The sequence below is a fragment of the Vanellus vanellus genome, assembly GCF_965231255.1.
Source record: "Vanellus vanellus genome assembly, chromosome: 6".
NCBI lineage: Eukaryota > Metazoa > Chordata > Aves > Charadriiformes > Charadriidae > Vanellus > Vanellus vanellus.
The window spans coordinates 65,565,587-65,579,888 of record NC_138911.1 but is presented as its reverse complement, the minus strand read 5'-3'; the positions used below and the strand labels follow the sequence as shown (position 1 = coordinate 65,579,888).

At 39.6% G+C, this 14,302-nt stretch overlaps 1 protein-coding gene across 3 annotated transcripts in view; it reads left to right on the top strand.

Annotated features, from left to right (window-relative positions):
• The window catches only part of UNC79 (unc-79 homolog, NALCN channel complex subunit), a gene marked incomplete at both ends in the record, with an annotated part of 113,553 nt that extends 100,398 nt beyond the window's left edge, over positions 1-13,155 (top strand). For all 3 annotated transcript variants that reach the window (XM_082484735.1, XM_082484734.1, XM_082484736.1), the window contains 6 exons: positions 755-930; positions 2,618-2,804; positions 4,225-4,422; positions 6,634-6,711; positions 12,194-12,235; positions 12,955-13,155. In XM_082484735.1, the coding sequence (XP_082340861.1) occupies positions 755-930; positions 2,618-2,804; positions 4,225-4,422; positions 6,634-6,711; positions 12,194-12,235; positions 12,955-13,155 (882 nt within the window). The remainder of the gene's footprint in view (positions 1-754; positions 931-2,617; positions 2,805-4,224; positions 4,423-6,633; positions 6,712-12,193; positions 12,236-12,954) is intronic.
• Positions 13,156-14,302: the final 1,147 nt, after the last annotated feature.

Here is a 14,302-nt window from a genome sequence, read left to right as displayed (position 1 = left end):
TAATAATTGATGACATGGGTTTTCTTGTGCAAAGCATATGGCTCTCCTTTAAGCAAGCAAATAGACTCAGCGTGTGTTCTGTTAGTCTGGTAACAGAAGGTAATGCAAAGTTAGCTTAATTAGAAATACAGAAGTATCTCAAGAAGCACCAGTGAAACATTCCTTAGAGCTGACAAAGCAGGATAATAAATTATCTTTCCAGGCATAAATATTTGCATGTTTCTTGGTAAAAGATTTAGCCCTTTTATTTCCAGGGCTTAAAGGCATTTGTAGCAGCTGAATAGTACAACATAGTCATATTGCCGGTGAATGAGTGACAGCCTATTTCTGTACGTGTAGATGGCATATTGCACAGGGGAGGCATTTCCTGCCCAGATGCTATCTTGTTAAATGATTAGATTCTTTCATCTTCACCTAAGCTGTCTGGATGCGCAACCGCGAACTTGTATTCATCAGCTGTTACGTTTGCTGATACAAAAGGTGCCTATACCTTTTGCACAATTCATATTTTGTGTGGGCTCTTGAAAATGTGGCCCTCTGTGGAAAGATTGGCATCATAAAGCTGTCACTAATATAGGGACTGGAGAATTTTTAAAAATCTATTTCTGAGTTTTGTTCTGTAGTTCTGTACACACAGTTAGAGACCCTGAGAAAGGAACTCAAGGGAAATGAAACGGAATACGCTGTTGCTTCGAATAACATTGTTCAAACGAAATACTCTTTTCGGGTAGGAAATCAGATCTTTGCCTTGCAGAGTCACATGAAGACGTGTTCTCAGCCACTGCATGAAGACACGTTTGGTGGACACCTAAAAGTTGGTTTAGCTCAGATTGCTGCTATGGAAATCACACGGGGAAACCACAGAGACAACAAAGCTGTGATCCGATACTTGCCTTGGCTTTACCATCCTCCTTCTGCAATGCAACAAGGGTGAGAATGCTTTTCTGCAAAAAGGAATGCTAAAATGATTTAGAAATCTTCACAAAATTCTGTGTTTATTGCCAGATTCCATAGATAAGACCTGCAGTAGGGAATGGTGGCCGTGGGACATTGAAATAGCTGGTCAGCAGCTCCCTGATCCTTAACGGAAGGGTTAATCAATGCAATGTTTAAAGTATATGCCAAAGGGACAGTGGAGGTAACTCCATTGGCTTGACTGGAGTTACCCTGGAAACTAACTTGATTCTTGATCTAGTTACAGACAGTAAAAAGCACACAGATACTTGATTAGTCCTAGAATTGCGGAAAATACATTGGGAATTACAGAGAATACAATGGGAAATGTTCTTTGGAATTATGGAGTACAAATGAGCAAGAAGTGTAAGTGTAAGCCTATTGTTATGATGATAAAAATACTAACTTTAACCAGATAAAGTTAGATGAGAGAAATCTGCTCTTCAAGACATGTTTTTTATCCTTTTTCACCGTGAGAAATACTAATCTGCAGTGTTTTGTCTTCAAAAAGAAGGGAGATACTGTTCCTTGTCTTACAGTGACAACAAACGAAATGTTTTGAGTGTAGACGATTGGACTGTGTTTCAACAAACCTGTATTTTTGTCCCAGACTGCCTGCCTCAGGATTCTGGGGACTAACCTGCTTAGGCTCCATGTAGATACATCTGCGTGTACTTTCATATAGAGCATACCTAGTTTGGGAAATAAGGAGTTGTTACCTCCTTGCGCTTTAGCTTCTTACAAGTAAAAAAAAAAAGGGCTGTGTGTTCTCAGTCGAAGGTAATGAATTCCTTTAAGACCCTATAGGTACTTGAGGAAGAGCCTCATATCGGAGTCTATTGAAAAAAAATAATTAATGGAATGCTTCTTTGGTGCTGAGTCCTTGACAATGACATCAAATTAGAAATTAAAAACAGTAGTGAGAGTGGCCTAGTAAGTAGAGATTTATTGATCAAAAAACAATTATTTTTTTCCTGTGCCTATGAATTCAAATGAGTATGTAATCTGAACTTGGTAGCAGCAAGTGGACAGACAAGATGACACCAGAAAAGTGTTATCCCCTTCTAGATGCTAGAAGCACATTGCTTTACAATTAGACATTGCACTAGATGGTGGATGAATACTTAAGTGTCACAAAAAAGCATAGCCCCTGCCCTCAAAAGCATGCAGTCCAAATGTCCAAGGAGAGGCTAAGGAAAAGAGAAATTAACTCCACTTTACTGATGGGGAAGTGGAACACAGTGGAAGTAAGGCATGGTGCCTGCCTCGGAGCTCGCTGGGGAATGAAGAATTTCCCACTGTCGCCCTGACAGCCGTGTGCTGTCCAGGGGAGCTGAGAGGAGAATTTCCACTTGGGTAACTCTTCCCATCTGATGATTTCTGTGCAAAAAAATCACTGTGTATGGAACCAATGAATCTGTGAGTGTTTTAGCCTTTTATAGAGACTGTTTCTTAGACCCGCCAAATATATTCTCTTGGACTTGTTAATGGTACATCAAGTCCACTAAGTTCTGTGTAATTCTAGTCTCCCCATAAGCTGTACCAACGATCTGTGCCTCCAGCACACTTGAGACTGCGTCTGCCTAGTGTGCGTAGGGAGACTCCATATTTTGGGAAAAACAGAAAACTTGGCATCATTGTGAAATCCACTCTTTCTTGACAGGCCCAAAGAGTTCATAGAATGTGTCTCACACATTCGTTTGCTGTCGTGGCTGCTTCTGGGGTCTCTGACACACAATGTTGTCTGTCCAAATTCTCCATCATCTTGCATGCCTATTCCACTGGATGCGGGTTCACAAATTGCTGACCACCTTATTGTTATTCTGATTGGGTTTCCAGAGCAATCAAAGGTAAGGGATTCTGTGTTTTAAGTGAAGATGTGTTATATATTGGCCTTATTGCTAACAGTAACTTATTTCTTCATACTAAAAATGAGGGATAAAACCTTATTAAAACCTGGATCTAGGGAAAGTAAGTAGTTTTGCTTGCATAGCTGCCTCTTTGTGCATAGCAAACTCGTGAAACCACTACAATTAAGTTTGAGATTCAACTGCTTCAAAATATCTCAGCACAGGACTGAGGAAGGAAAAACTGGGTTACAAATTGAAGCTTTAGCAGTGAGAGATCTGTAGCAGATCTCTCAAAGTTATTTATTCTAGTTGTATAGTAGAATTGGATAGCTTATAAATAATGTTATGATCTAAAGTTAATTACAAACAGTGATGGTTCAAGCATAACATTTTTCCTCAAGGTGCTCTGGACAAAAAGAGTATTGCAAATCATAAGCCATTTTTGACAGTAGTTTAACACAGAAATAGCAGCACACTTTGACACCAGCCAGGTTTTTATTAGCAGCAGAAGCATTATGATTACACATTTATCTTGCACGTAAAATCCCCCTTTCTTTCCCCTCTCCCAGCCAAGAAACTGGTGCTTCCCATTCATTTCTTTAGTTTTTTTGTTTTTTTTTTTTTTTTTCTCTCTTTCAAATACCTCTTCCCGGTTACCAAGCAACCATTGCAATGTTTGGTGCAGTCATGCTACCACGGAGCATGAATCACTGTTGCACTTGCAAGAAAACATCTCTGACCAAAAGCATCTTTCTCGTAATGAAGTAGTTCATGGCCAGCACTCCTGGAGGCTCAGGCACTGTCATTTATAACACATATTAGTAAAGAGCCATGCTTAAGTATGAAAAATGAATTCTCTGTTAGCTTTTCAAAACTTACTTTCCTTGACTCGGAGCAGTTCTGTCCCAGCAAGGTAGAAATGGATGACAGGTTAACAGAACAGATGTAAGATCATGTATTTTGTACGATAGCCTTGCTTCCAGATGATCAGAATCTGAATGACTTACCCTGGCAGAATTTCTTAAATGGTGTCATAAATGCCAGAGCCTCCAGGCCTTCCACAGGTTGCGCTGGAGTTTCCCATCAAGGAAGTCTCAGAACTAGTCTGGAGTAGCTGTTCTGCAAAACTAACCTTCTCTTTAAAGGCACTGACCATAACGGCATACGCTAAGATTGTATGAGACTGTGTGTTTGCAAATGCAGTTTTTAGTCTGTAAATATAAAACCAGTTTTTAAACATGGAGAAGATTTTATCAGGTGTGCTTGACTTAGTAGTTCCTAATGGGAGGGAAACAGGAGAAAGTGAGGGGCAAGACTGCGCAGTGGGGTGCATGACAGGAGTGCTTTGACGAAAGCCTCTGCACTGTGTCCCAATACGCTTATTTGAATAAACATTTTCCTCTATTATCTGTTTCTACAGACATCTGTTCTACACATGTGTTCCCTCTTCCATGCATTTATATTTGCTCAGCTCTGGACAGTGTATTGTGAACAAACAGCAGTAGCTCCGACAGTCCAGAATCAGAACGAATTTAGCTTTACAGCAATCCTTACAGCCCTGGAGTTCTGGAGCCGAGTGACACCTAGCATCCTACAGCTAATGGCCCATAACAAAGTGGTGAGTCAGGTGTTTTGTACAGGTTTAGGACAGATTAAACTCAGAAGGCTTGGCTTTGTTTCAGTGAAATACATCAGACTATGAATAATGTCCTGAAGCAACTTTGATGCTTTTGAGAAATTAAAAGGAAAGCTAATTAGTAGTGGTTTAAACTCGCAGTGGACCTGAAACAGGATCTAGCCAGGATGTGCCTGAAAGAGAATCAAGAGCTAGAGTTGCTGCTTGTTGGATTAAGGGCTCCCTGCAGCAGGTCTCATTTTATATATCTTCCTGCCTTGGTCCTATTGTTTCATCTGATTCTGCCTTACAGGGGCAACTAAGTGTTTTAGGATAATTGTATGAATACCATTTGAATCTTTTTTTTTTTTTTTTTTTTTTTTACCACGTGACGGTAAAAAAAATACACAAGCACCGATACTTGACTACTCAAAACCCATTGGTTACTTGTCAAAAATAAGGTACATAAATATCTCTGGAAACATTTTAAGTAATGAATGACTCAAATGAGGAATCTTTAGAGGTAAGGTTTGAAAGGGGAATGTCCACTCTGTCCAGAGATTGTCCAGACCATTTCTTTGGAAATAAATAAATGCTTAAAAAGTTATCTCAACTACTCATTGCTGTTGGAGCAGCTTTGTACAATAAGAACCCAGAGGGGTTCCAGCAGCCTTCTCATAGGTGCTGCCTTTGCTTCCCATTGAGTAATGATTCTCAGTGCCTGCAGGCTTAGGGTTGAGAGCTTGTTTCTGATGGGCAAGATGTATTGTAGTTCCCAGAAAGTCATGACAAGTCTGTCTTGACTTATCAAAACTCTGACTTTAACTGAGATGGTAACTAGTAGCTCTGGCACTGGAGAACCCAACACTAGCTACGAGTGAGGAAGACTATACATGGCCCCGTCCTCTGAGTCAGGTACTCTTAAGGTTTGGGTTTTTCATTCTTTGTTTCTCTGTGGTTTGGTTTTTTTTTTTTTTTCTTTTTTAAAATGGGGACCTGCTGGTTTTTTATGTAATTCCCCTTTCCCCATGTGAAACATCTACCCCAGGCAGGTATGGACCTTTGCCCTTGCAATTATAATTGCAGGGGTTGCACTGGAGTGTCTTTGAACCAGTTGCTGTTCCTCTGTGTCTTGTCCATCTTATGCTAGGACTACCTAAATCTGTCTTTAAATGATATTTTAGCCTCTGACATCTAGTGAGGTCTCTCTGGTTGACAAGCCACTGGTGGGAGCAGTAGTTCATGAAGCTCCATTTGAACAAAAGGGAAATGTGCATAACGCTTCTAACTAGCCAGTTGTTTAGTCAGACACAGTCTTCTTGTCAAGCCTTAGGACAAGAATATGACCTGGAAGTCCCAAGTTCCAATCCTTATTCTGAAAGTATCTCATTATATGGCTTTAGTGCAAGTCATTAAACTCTCTGCCTCAGCTATTACTCTGTGAAATGTAGATAATACTTGCCCATCTCACAGGGGTGTTGTGAGGTTAATTAGTTAGTGTTTGTAAAGCACTTTGAAGATGGAAAGCACTACATAAAAGCTAAGTTTATTATTATCGAGGGGAATTTACACATAGTTCAGACAGGCACTGTAAATACTGCTGGCTCAGGGTATTTGTCTTGTACCTATGAATTTACACAATATAAAACATAAAATGCTGTCTGCTACCAAATAATTGATATTTGCATCTGTCAAAATTCATGGTACGAAATGTGAGAATTATGGACTAGCTGCCAGTTCAGAACAATAAATTGTCTTTTGATGGGAGTAAAAGAAGGGGTTTTTTGTGGGTATGTTAATTTTCAAAGATTCAGTAAATAAAAATACCAATTTCTGACACACTGATTGATGAGAACTACACAGCAAAGGCACGTAAAAGGATTTATGATGTCTGAAAAGAACAAAGCTGAAGGCAACTTATTTTGATGTGTGATACGAATTAAAATACATCAAGCATTTATTTATTATATATTTAGCAGATAGGTGTTGCCGCATCGGGGGAAAACTAAATAAAGAAAAATGTCCCTTATGTGCTCATGTAATATTTAATCTTATATGTCAGTGCTTAATAAATGCACATCTAGTGATTCAGTATAACTGCCAAGCAAATACAGGAAGATCTTTTTTACAGCCTGTTGGCTTAGCTTACAGCACTGTTATGCTGAACACTGATTTGTTTTTATGCTTAATTTTTTTTGTTTGTTTGTTTTCAAGATGGTGGAAATGGTGTGCCTGCATGTGATTAGCTTAATGGAGGCTTTACAGGAATGCAACTCTACTATCTTTGTAAAGGTAGGCATACCACACCATGAATATTTAGTCAATGATGTTGACTGTCTGTTGTGATTTCTAGGCATACTGTCCTCTGCTTCCCCTTCCACTCAAAAAAAGAAAGTCGAAGAAGCGGAGATTGAATGCTAATGCAGAAATCATAGATTTATAGAATGGTTTAGGTTGGAAGGGACCTTGAAGATCATCTAGTTCCAATCCCTCTGCCATGGGCAGGGACACCTTCCATTAAACCAAGTTGCTCAAAGCCCCATCTAACCTGGCCTTGAACACCTCCAGGGATGGGGTCTCCATAACTTCTCTGGGCAGTTTGTTCTAGTGCCTCACCATCCTCATAGTGAATTTTTTTTTTTTCCAATATCTAATCTAAATCTCCTCTCTTCCAGTTTGAAGCCATTCCCCCTCATCCTATCACTACATGCCCTTGTAAAAAGTCCCTCTCCAGCCTTCTTGTAGGCCTTCTTCAGATACTGGAAGGCTGCTACAAGGTTTCCCTGGAGTCTTCTCTTCTCCAGGCTGAACAACCCCAACTCCCTTAGCCTGTCTTCATCGGAGAGGTGCTCTAGCCCTCTGATCATCTTTGTGGCCCTTCTCTGGACCTATGCCAACAGGTCCGTGTCCTTCTTACGTTGGGGGCTCCAGAGCTGGACACATCATTCCAGGTGGGATCTCACGAGAGTGGAGTAGAGGGGCAGTCACCTCCCTTGCCCTGCTGGCCATGCTTCTTTTGATGCAGCCTAGGATACAGTTGGCCTTCTGGGTTGCGAGCACACATTGTCGGCTCATGTTGAGTGTCTCATCAACCAGCACCCCCAGGTCCTTCTCAGGGCTGTTCTCAAATCCATTCTCCACCCAGCATGTATTTGTGCATGGGATTTCCCCAATCTACATGCAGGACCTTGCACTTGGCCTTGTTAAACTTCATAAGGTAGAGCATAACAAAAAATAAAATCTGTGGTGAGAAGTAAAACCAGACCATAATCTCAAATCCAAGTTCTCCTGTGTGTTGTTTTTTTTTTTTTTTTAAATGAACTTCTGATCTCCTTTCTCCTTCCATTGTTTCAATAGCCTTATTTCTCCAATAGACTCAATTGGTGTCACTGACTGAGAACCTCTAGGTACTGTCTGTATTTTCAGCAATTCTGTAACTTTTAATCATCTTAGGACCTTTGCGGATCAGCTCACTGTTCTGATCCTCACATTCTTTTAGATTGATAACAAAAACTTTGTGCCATAGTGGTTTTCTTGTTATTATATGCCGAAGTGTCTGACTTAGTCAAATATTATTTGACAGTGAATCTTTTTCCCCTAGCATGTGTAATGGGGTACTCTTTGGTTAGAGAATCAAATCCTGCATGCTCCATTCATGTAAAATTCTTATTTGGAAATCAGTGGTCAGTCTCCCGTGGGTCACCGCAGTGTTTTCAGAACAGATTCCCAAAGGATTGGGGTAGTCTAACAAGCATACATCGATTTTACTAGCTTTTTTTTACATGGTTACCCATTGCATTATTCTGAAGGCAATTTTCACATAAAACATCAATAAAGTCGTTAAACACACTATGAATCTAACTGAAATATGTTGGTTTATATAGTTCTTCTGTTGCCATAAAGGTAACTTCTGACTGTTGTTTAACTCCAGTCTTTTATGGTCAAGCAGGAATTGAAAATAAAGTAGTTAAAAATGAAGGTCTTAATGTCAACTGGCATGAAAATGTTCACACTCATTGTGAAAATACAGATTTATAGTCAGTAATGACTTGATTCACTACGGAAACCTGTCACTATGGGATGTTAAAGTGATCGTGGCTGTCCCTGGAAGACATATGGGCTTCTCTTTCAGCCAGTCCAGGATGTCCAGGATTTGACAAGGATGAAGAATGGCTTTAAAGCTGTGAAAAGAGAAGTCTTTAGGGCCCAATTCCTGTCACAATTCAAATGAATGCTTTCAGGGGGTTATATTTCAAAGTTGATATCAATAATATGCTAAATCACATTAAAAGGACATTGTTGTTACGACAAAATTAAGCTCATAAACCTGTGAAATTCAGACTGAAGGTGCTAAGATTTCTTTTGTGTTCAGTGGATAGGAGATGGAAGAGAAGAATCTGGGTGACCAAATCCCCTTTACTTGGCGCTAAAGTGAAATCCTGCAGGAACAATATACATACATAAGTGTTATAGGATTTGTAGTCCCAGGTTACTAATTTTTTTTTTTTTAAAACTAACTAATTGTAAAAATACTTACTGTCGATCTGAAAAGTAAGTGTCGTGTTTTGGGGAAGGACTTGATGTATGTCTGAAATCTTTCAAAGAGGCAGAAGTGTAAAGCCTATTCACACAGGAACCAGTAAGTGAGTGGCATCTCTGTAATTTAAAAAAGATCAACTTTGAGACTGTCTCTCCTTCAGTGGCTGTGAGGAAGATCTGAATTTTGTTACTCCTACTTTAGAAGTCTGCAAGGATGACAATTCATTGAATATTAGTTGACTGAGCAGTTTTTTGCCAGCTTGGTTTATTCTAGACAATCTTTTATTGTGCTGCCTTTGATAATGAAACAATTTTACATTGTGCTTGAAAGCTTTTTTCCCCTTTATTTTAGATATAAGCCTTTTAAACAAGGTTTAGTTTTCACTGAAGGAAAGGACATAGTGTAGTGAAAGATTTTTTTTTTTTTTTTTTTAAAACAGATCATTTTTAACACTCAGATTCATTCAACAAAATCAATAATTCTCAGTGAGTTCTTCTTGGAACTGAGCACAGAAGCACTGATAACTCCTGAAACTTTGTCATTCATATAATTATACTTACTGCAATGTCTTTTATTCCACCTGAGGAATCCGGGGCTGCAAAAACTTCATTTTTTAACGAAGTCATTGCATGATTCAAACACACACATACTTTTAATGCACCACAAGGAGATGGTGGAGCATGTCACATGGTGACAGGCGGTTTATGGGATAGCTATCTTAGGTGGCCATTTTCTGTATGACAAGTAAGGGGAAAATATGTCCTAAAACAAGAGAGAAGGAGAAGGCATAAACAATTCAGCTGTCCTTCACTGAAAGAAGAGGTGTCTTTATGCCTGAGATAAGCACTCTTTACCCTCCTTGCGTTGGTGCTGTGAGGTTTCCTCCTCCTGGTACTGTGTTGGCCTTTGCTATTAAGCTCACACTGATAGCATTGAAACATGTCTTGATTGCTTCCTATAGTCTTTGAACCATTCCCTGTATTCTCAGAGGATATTTTTTGGATCTGATGTTAGACTATCTTTATCAATCTGGTGAGGAAAACAAAGTTTCTTTCCTGTGAAAACATTTCAACCATTATGTATTTATTCTTCTTTCTAAGTTGGAGTGAGATAGATATAGATATATCTATAGACACATTTACACAGATGCACACATACCCACGTATATATATTTAATTAATTATATTGTCCTCTAAGGAGAAGCATTCTGTTTTAGGAGGGCTGAAAGTGTTCAGCTTTCCTCCTGTTTTTCTTTGTCAAAGGAGCTGGGAAACTGTTTCTTCCAGAGACCCAGAGGTTTTAGGCAGCTCCAGTGGCGGCTGGGTAGACTTCTAGAGAACTGGGCAGGCAGCAGAGCTGGGGAGCCAGAAAAGCACAGTGACCAACCTGTTCTCCAGCCTGGTGTCTATCAAAACTTGCACTGGAACCAACATAATTCTGTTGAAACTATAAACTCCAAAAAAATTGACAGTGTCTGACAGCAGTCTGTTCTTCCAGCTGTTCTTTCTAACTAGCTCTAGGTAGTCTTCCTTTGTGAAGAAAAGGCTGGCTGAGGATTAGGTAATAAAACTTAAGTGCTTCAATAAAAATGTCGTCTTGTCTCATTTATCTGACTGGCAGCTGTAGGAGCGGGAGGTTTGCTTGCTTGTGCCTGCAGCCGAATGTTTTTTTTTCCCTAAATGTGTCCAAACCCTGGAAGACCAAAGTGGCGCTGGAGGACAATGATCTGTATCTAACCTTAGACCTCTACAGTGTAGATATCAATATGAGCTAGTTTCCGTGAGCGCCCTTTAGAGTCAGTGGAGCTAAACAGGTATTTTTGGACATGATTCATGTTGATCTATTTTAGACACCTGCCTTGGGACAAGATGAACTGGATGTGAGAATTGATTCTCTCAGCTGACTGTAAAAGATGTCCAGTGAATTGGTTCAGATGCAGAGGGGTATCCTGAGTTTTCTGCCTGGCTTCTCTCCTTGCTTGACGTACTTCTGACACCAGTCCTGTCACCGCTGGCTAGCTCCATAGGAACTTCATTAATGCTGGATGAAATCTTCAGTGACATTTTATTGATGGCAGTGGGACATGGAGCATGGCTTCTCAGTATGCTTACCTGTTCCCTCCTGTCCCAAAAATACATCAGGACCTCTGGTCACTGAATCTTATTAAGCCCTTCATTAGCGTGAGAGCCCACAGAAGGATGTATAGAACTCACACGTCTGCTGCATCTGGCTGCATTCCGGCTGTTTTGACATGCACCTATCTGTAAATGCTGAGATTTGAATATGCTTCTTCATGTGGTAGACTAAGTAATCAGTCCTGACAGAGCGGCATATGATTGTCCAGCGAAACAGCACTGAAATTGAAACAATTATCATTCCTTGCACAAGGCAAACAGCACTTTATCTAATGTTGTCAATAGTGATTAGGTTTAACTTGCAGCTCCTGGTAGCATAATTGGCAAATTGCAAATTTTAATGCCATTTGGAGGAACATCTTAGAACAGTAACCTCAGTGGTTAAATTAATATTGGAGAACATGAATACTTTTGCTAGAAATGCCCCTCTGTCTTCCATAAGCTTGTCATGTTATACTTACTCAGAAATGAAAGTTTTCTGAAGAGCAGGAGACTGAAATACATATCAATCCAATCACGGGTGACAGATTCACAGCCCTCCTCGCCTTGCCCTTGTGGATAGTTAGAGGTTTTACCTGTGCTCCCATGCCTACAGGTCACATTCTGCAGGGAAGCGCTGATGTGACTAGAGGCTTATAAAATGCTGGTTACTGTTTAAATATCTGGCCTATTATTAGGAACTTCTGCTGTGTGTTTTTTCAGTTCTTGATGCATACCTCACCATGCAGAATGTTTACTGTATTTATTCCAGTGTTGCTCACCTCCACATACAGCAACACCCTCACAAGGAAAATAAGGGTTGATTTCCTTTAACAAATTTTTACTCTGTACTCTCATCATTGCCTTAAACAGGATATCAGTAATTGCTCCTGGTGATTCATCAAGCTACAAACACGGGAAGCTGGCTTCTTTACCTCTGAGAGTTACCTGTCCCAAAACACATGCATCGTTTAAAAATAATCACATTTTCAGAGTTGTGGTTCCGGCTATGTCCATTTGGACAGCTAAATGTGTTAGACACATCCTTCTCTGTCTCACAGTAACTGCAGCATGTTTACAGTCACTTGTATAATAACAAAATATACCTCTCTTCTTACAGCTCATACCAATGTGGTTGCCAATGATACAGTCAAATCTAAAGGTTAGTTGTTTCTAGTATCTTATCCTTTTATTCTTAGTGTTATACATTTCTGTAAATTCTGGAAATAAGATCACTAGATGTGGTCTCCAGTCTGGATACACTACAATGATCTATATTCATAGAGATGCGCTGGATGGCCCAGCACTGAAGGTTTCAGGTGTGAGCATGCAGAGAGCACCGTCACCTAAAATACTTGTACTGTAATCAGTGCTGCTCTCCCTTTCCCTTCTGAAACACTTTCCTTGAACCAGGTCCCGGAGTAGGGCCTTTCCTCCCTCTTTACTGAGATTTGTTGTTCCCCGAGCTGTGGTTTTCTTGATGTCTGGGGCTTGAGAGTCCCCTGGCAAATCAGGGTTGGGATTCTTGATTCAAAAGATGGGTTTCGATTTTATAGCAGATACTGTGAGCCTGCTTGTTTGGGTAGAACTGTGCCAGCTGGCCCAGTTTGTAAGAGAGAGCAAGGTGGATCAGTGTGGTTTGCCAGTCGAGAGAATTTTGGTAATGAGAATAAAAGCATGGGAGCTGGTCTCAGTAGGGAGTTGTTTCTGTAAGCACATTTGCCTTTCATGGCAACACTATAATGCAGGATGCAGAAGAAGGAAATGTGACATGAGGGCAGCGGCAGAACTTTGCCGGACCAGCAAGCAGTACCTTTCACAGTGCTGTATTAATGTATGTATTAAAGGAAAGAAAGTAAACGTCTTGCATTATTTCAACAGCATTTATCTGCTGGACTCCAACTACGCCTCCAAGCCATCCAGAGCAATGTCAACCATCACAGCCTAAGGATGTTGCAGGGGTCGGGACAAATGAACAATAGCTCATCTGTGCTCCGCAAATGGCTACAGTGTACCCAGTTTAAAATGGCTCAAGTGGAAATTCAGTCATCAGAAGCTGCGTCTCAATTTTATCCTTTATGATTCATGTAATTTGTTCCAAATGTTAATTTTTAGCCTAGCAATAACAGGGTTAGAGCTGTAAAAGACCTTTTATATATATCAGTATACAGAGTATATACTGTATCTATACTTTTTAGCCTAGCACAGATTGTGGAAAAGCTTATAATAGGTGAAGCTAAGAGCCTGATCCTGCCAGTCTTTAATTACACTTACTCAGAATCAACAGGTTCTCAAGTCTGCATTCATGAACATGTATTTGCAGGACTGGACTCAAATCTACCACATTGTATATATCTCTCTGATCATTGAAATATCTTGTTCTTAAATGTTTCTTTACATTATTTTTGAAGCTAAGACAAAAATCACTTTTCTTTACCTTCTATTTTTTTTAAAAATAGAATTGTGGGTATTCACAAACGTATGGAAGTGCCATGTTGCTATTTTTTGATGATAACAAAAGAAAACAGGGTTTTTAGGAACCTTTATAGGAGTTTTTTTTGGGGGGGGTGTCTTTTTTTTTTTTTTTTTTAGATTCACAGCTGGCAATGCAATAAAACCTGTCACTATAAAACAGGGATGTTCTAATGAGGCTTTTTGTCATCATCTTCTGGGAAAACAGCAGCTTGTAAGGAGAGTTATTATAAAGTGCACTTAGAAATTAGGTTGTTAAACTGTGCCAATTCAGTTGTCTTTTTCTTCAGTACTATTTTCCAAAACTGCCAAGTCCGATTTATTATTTTTTGAAATGTTGCTTTTACTTCATTGATTCTGTGCTGCTCTTCTTTGTAGGTTTCATAGAAGCCTCTTTAATTTTGTGACTACTGTATTGTATTCTTTTGTCAATACTTGTATACAGTGCAATTAAAAATGGATATCCCAGATGTATTCTCATTGATGTGTACAGAAATTGTGTTGCAGACTTCAAGAGGAGCATGATTGGACCTGAACTTTTGCATAATGATATTTACAAATCACAGCATTTGCATAGTATTGTATTAAACATGATGTTTAATATCATTAAGGGACTCAGCCAAAGCCCGTTTGAATCTAAGGAGACTCAATTAATTCAGTGCATTTTACATAAAATCTTGAGAGCACCGTGATTTACCACCTCTTGTAATTAATACTTAAATCTGTGCAGTCACAGTTGTATTTTCTGTACTGATTC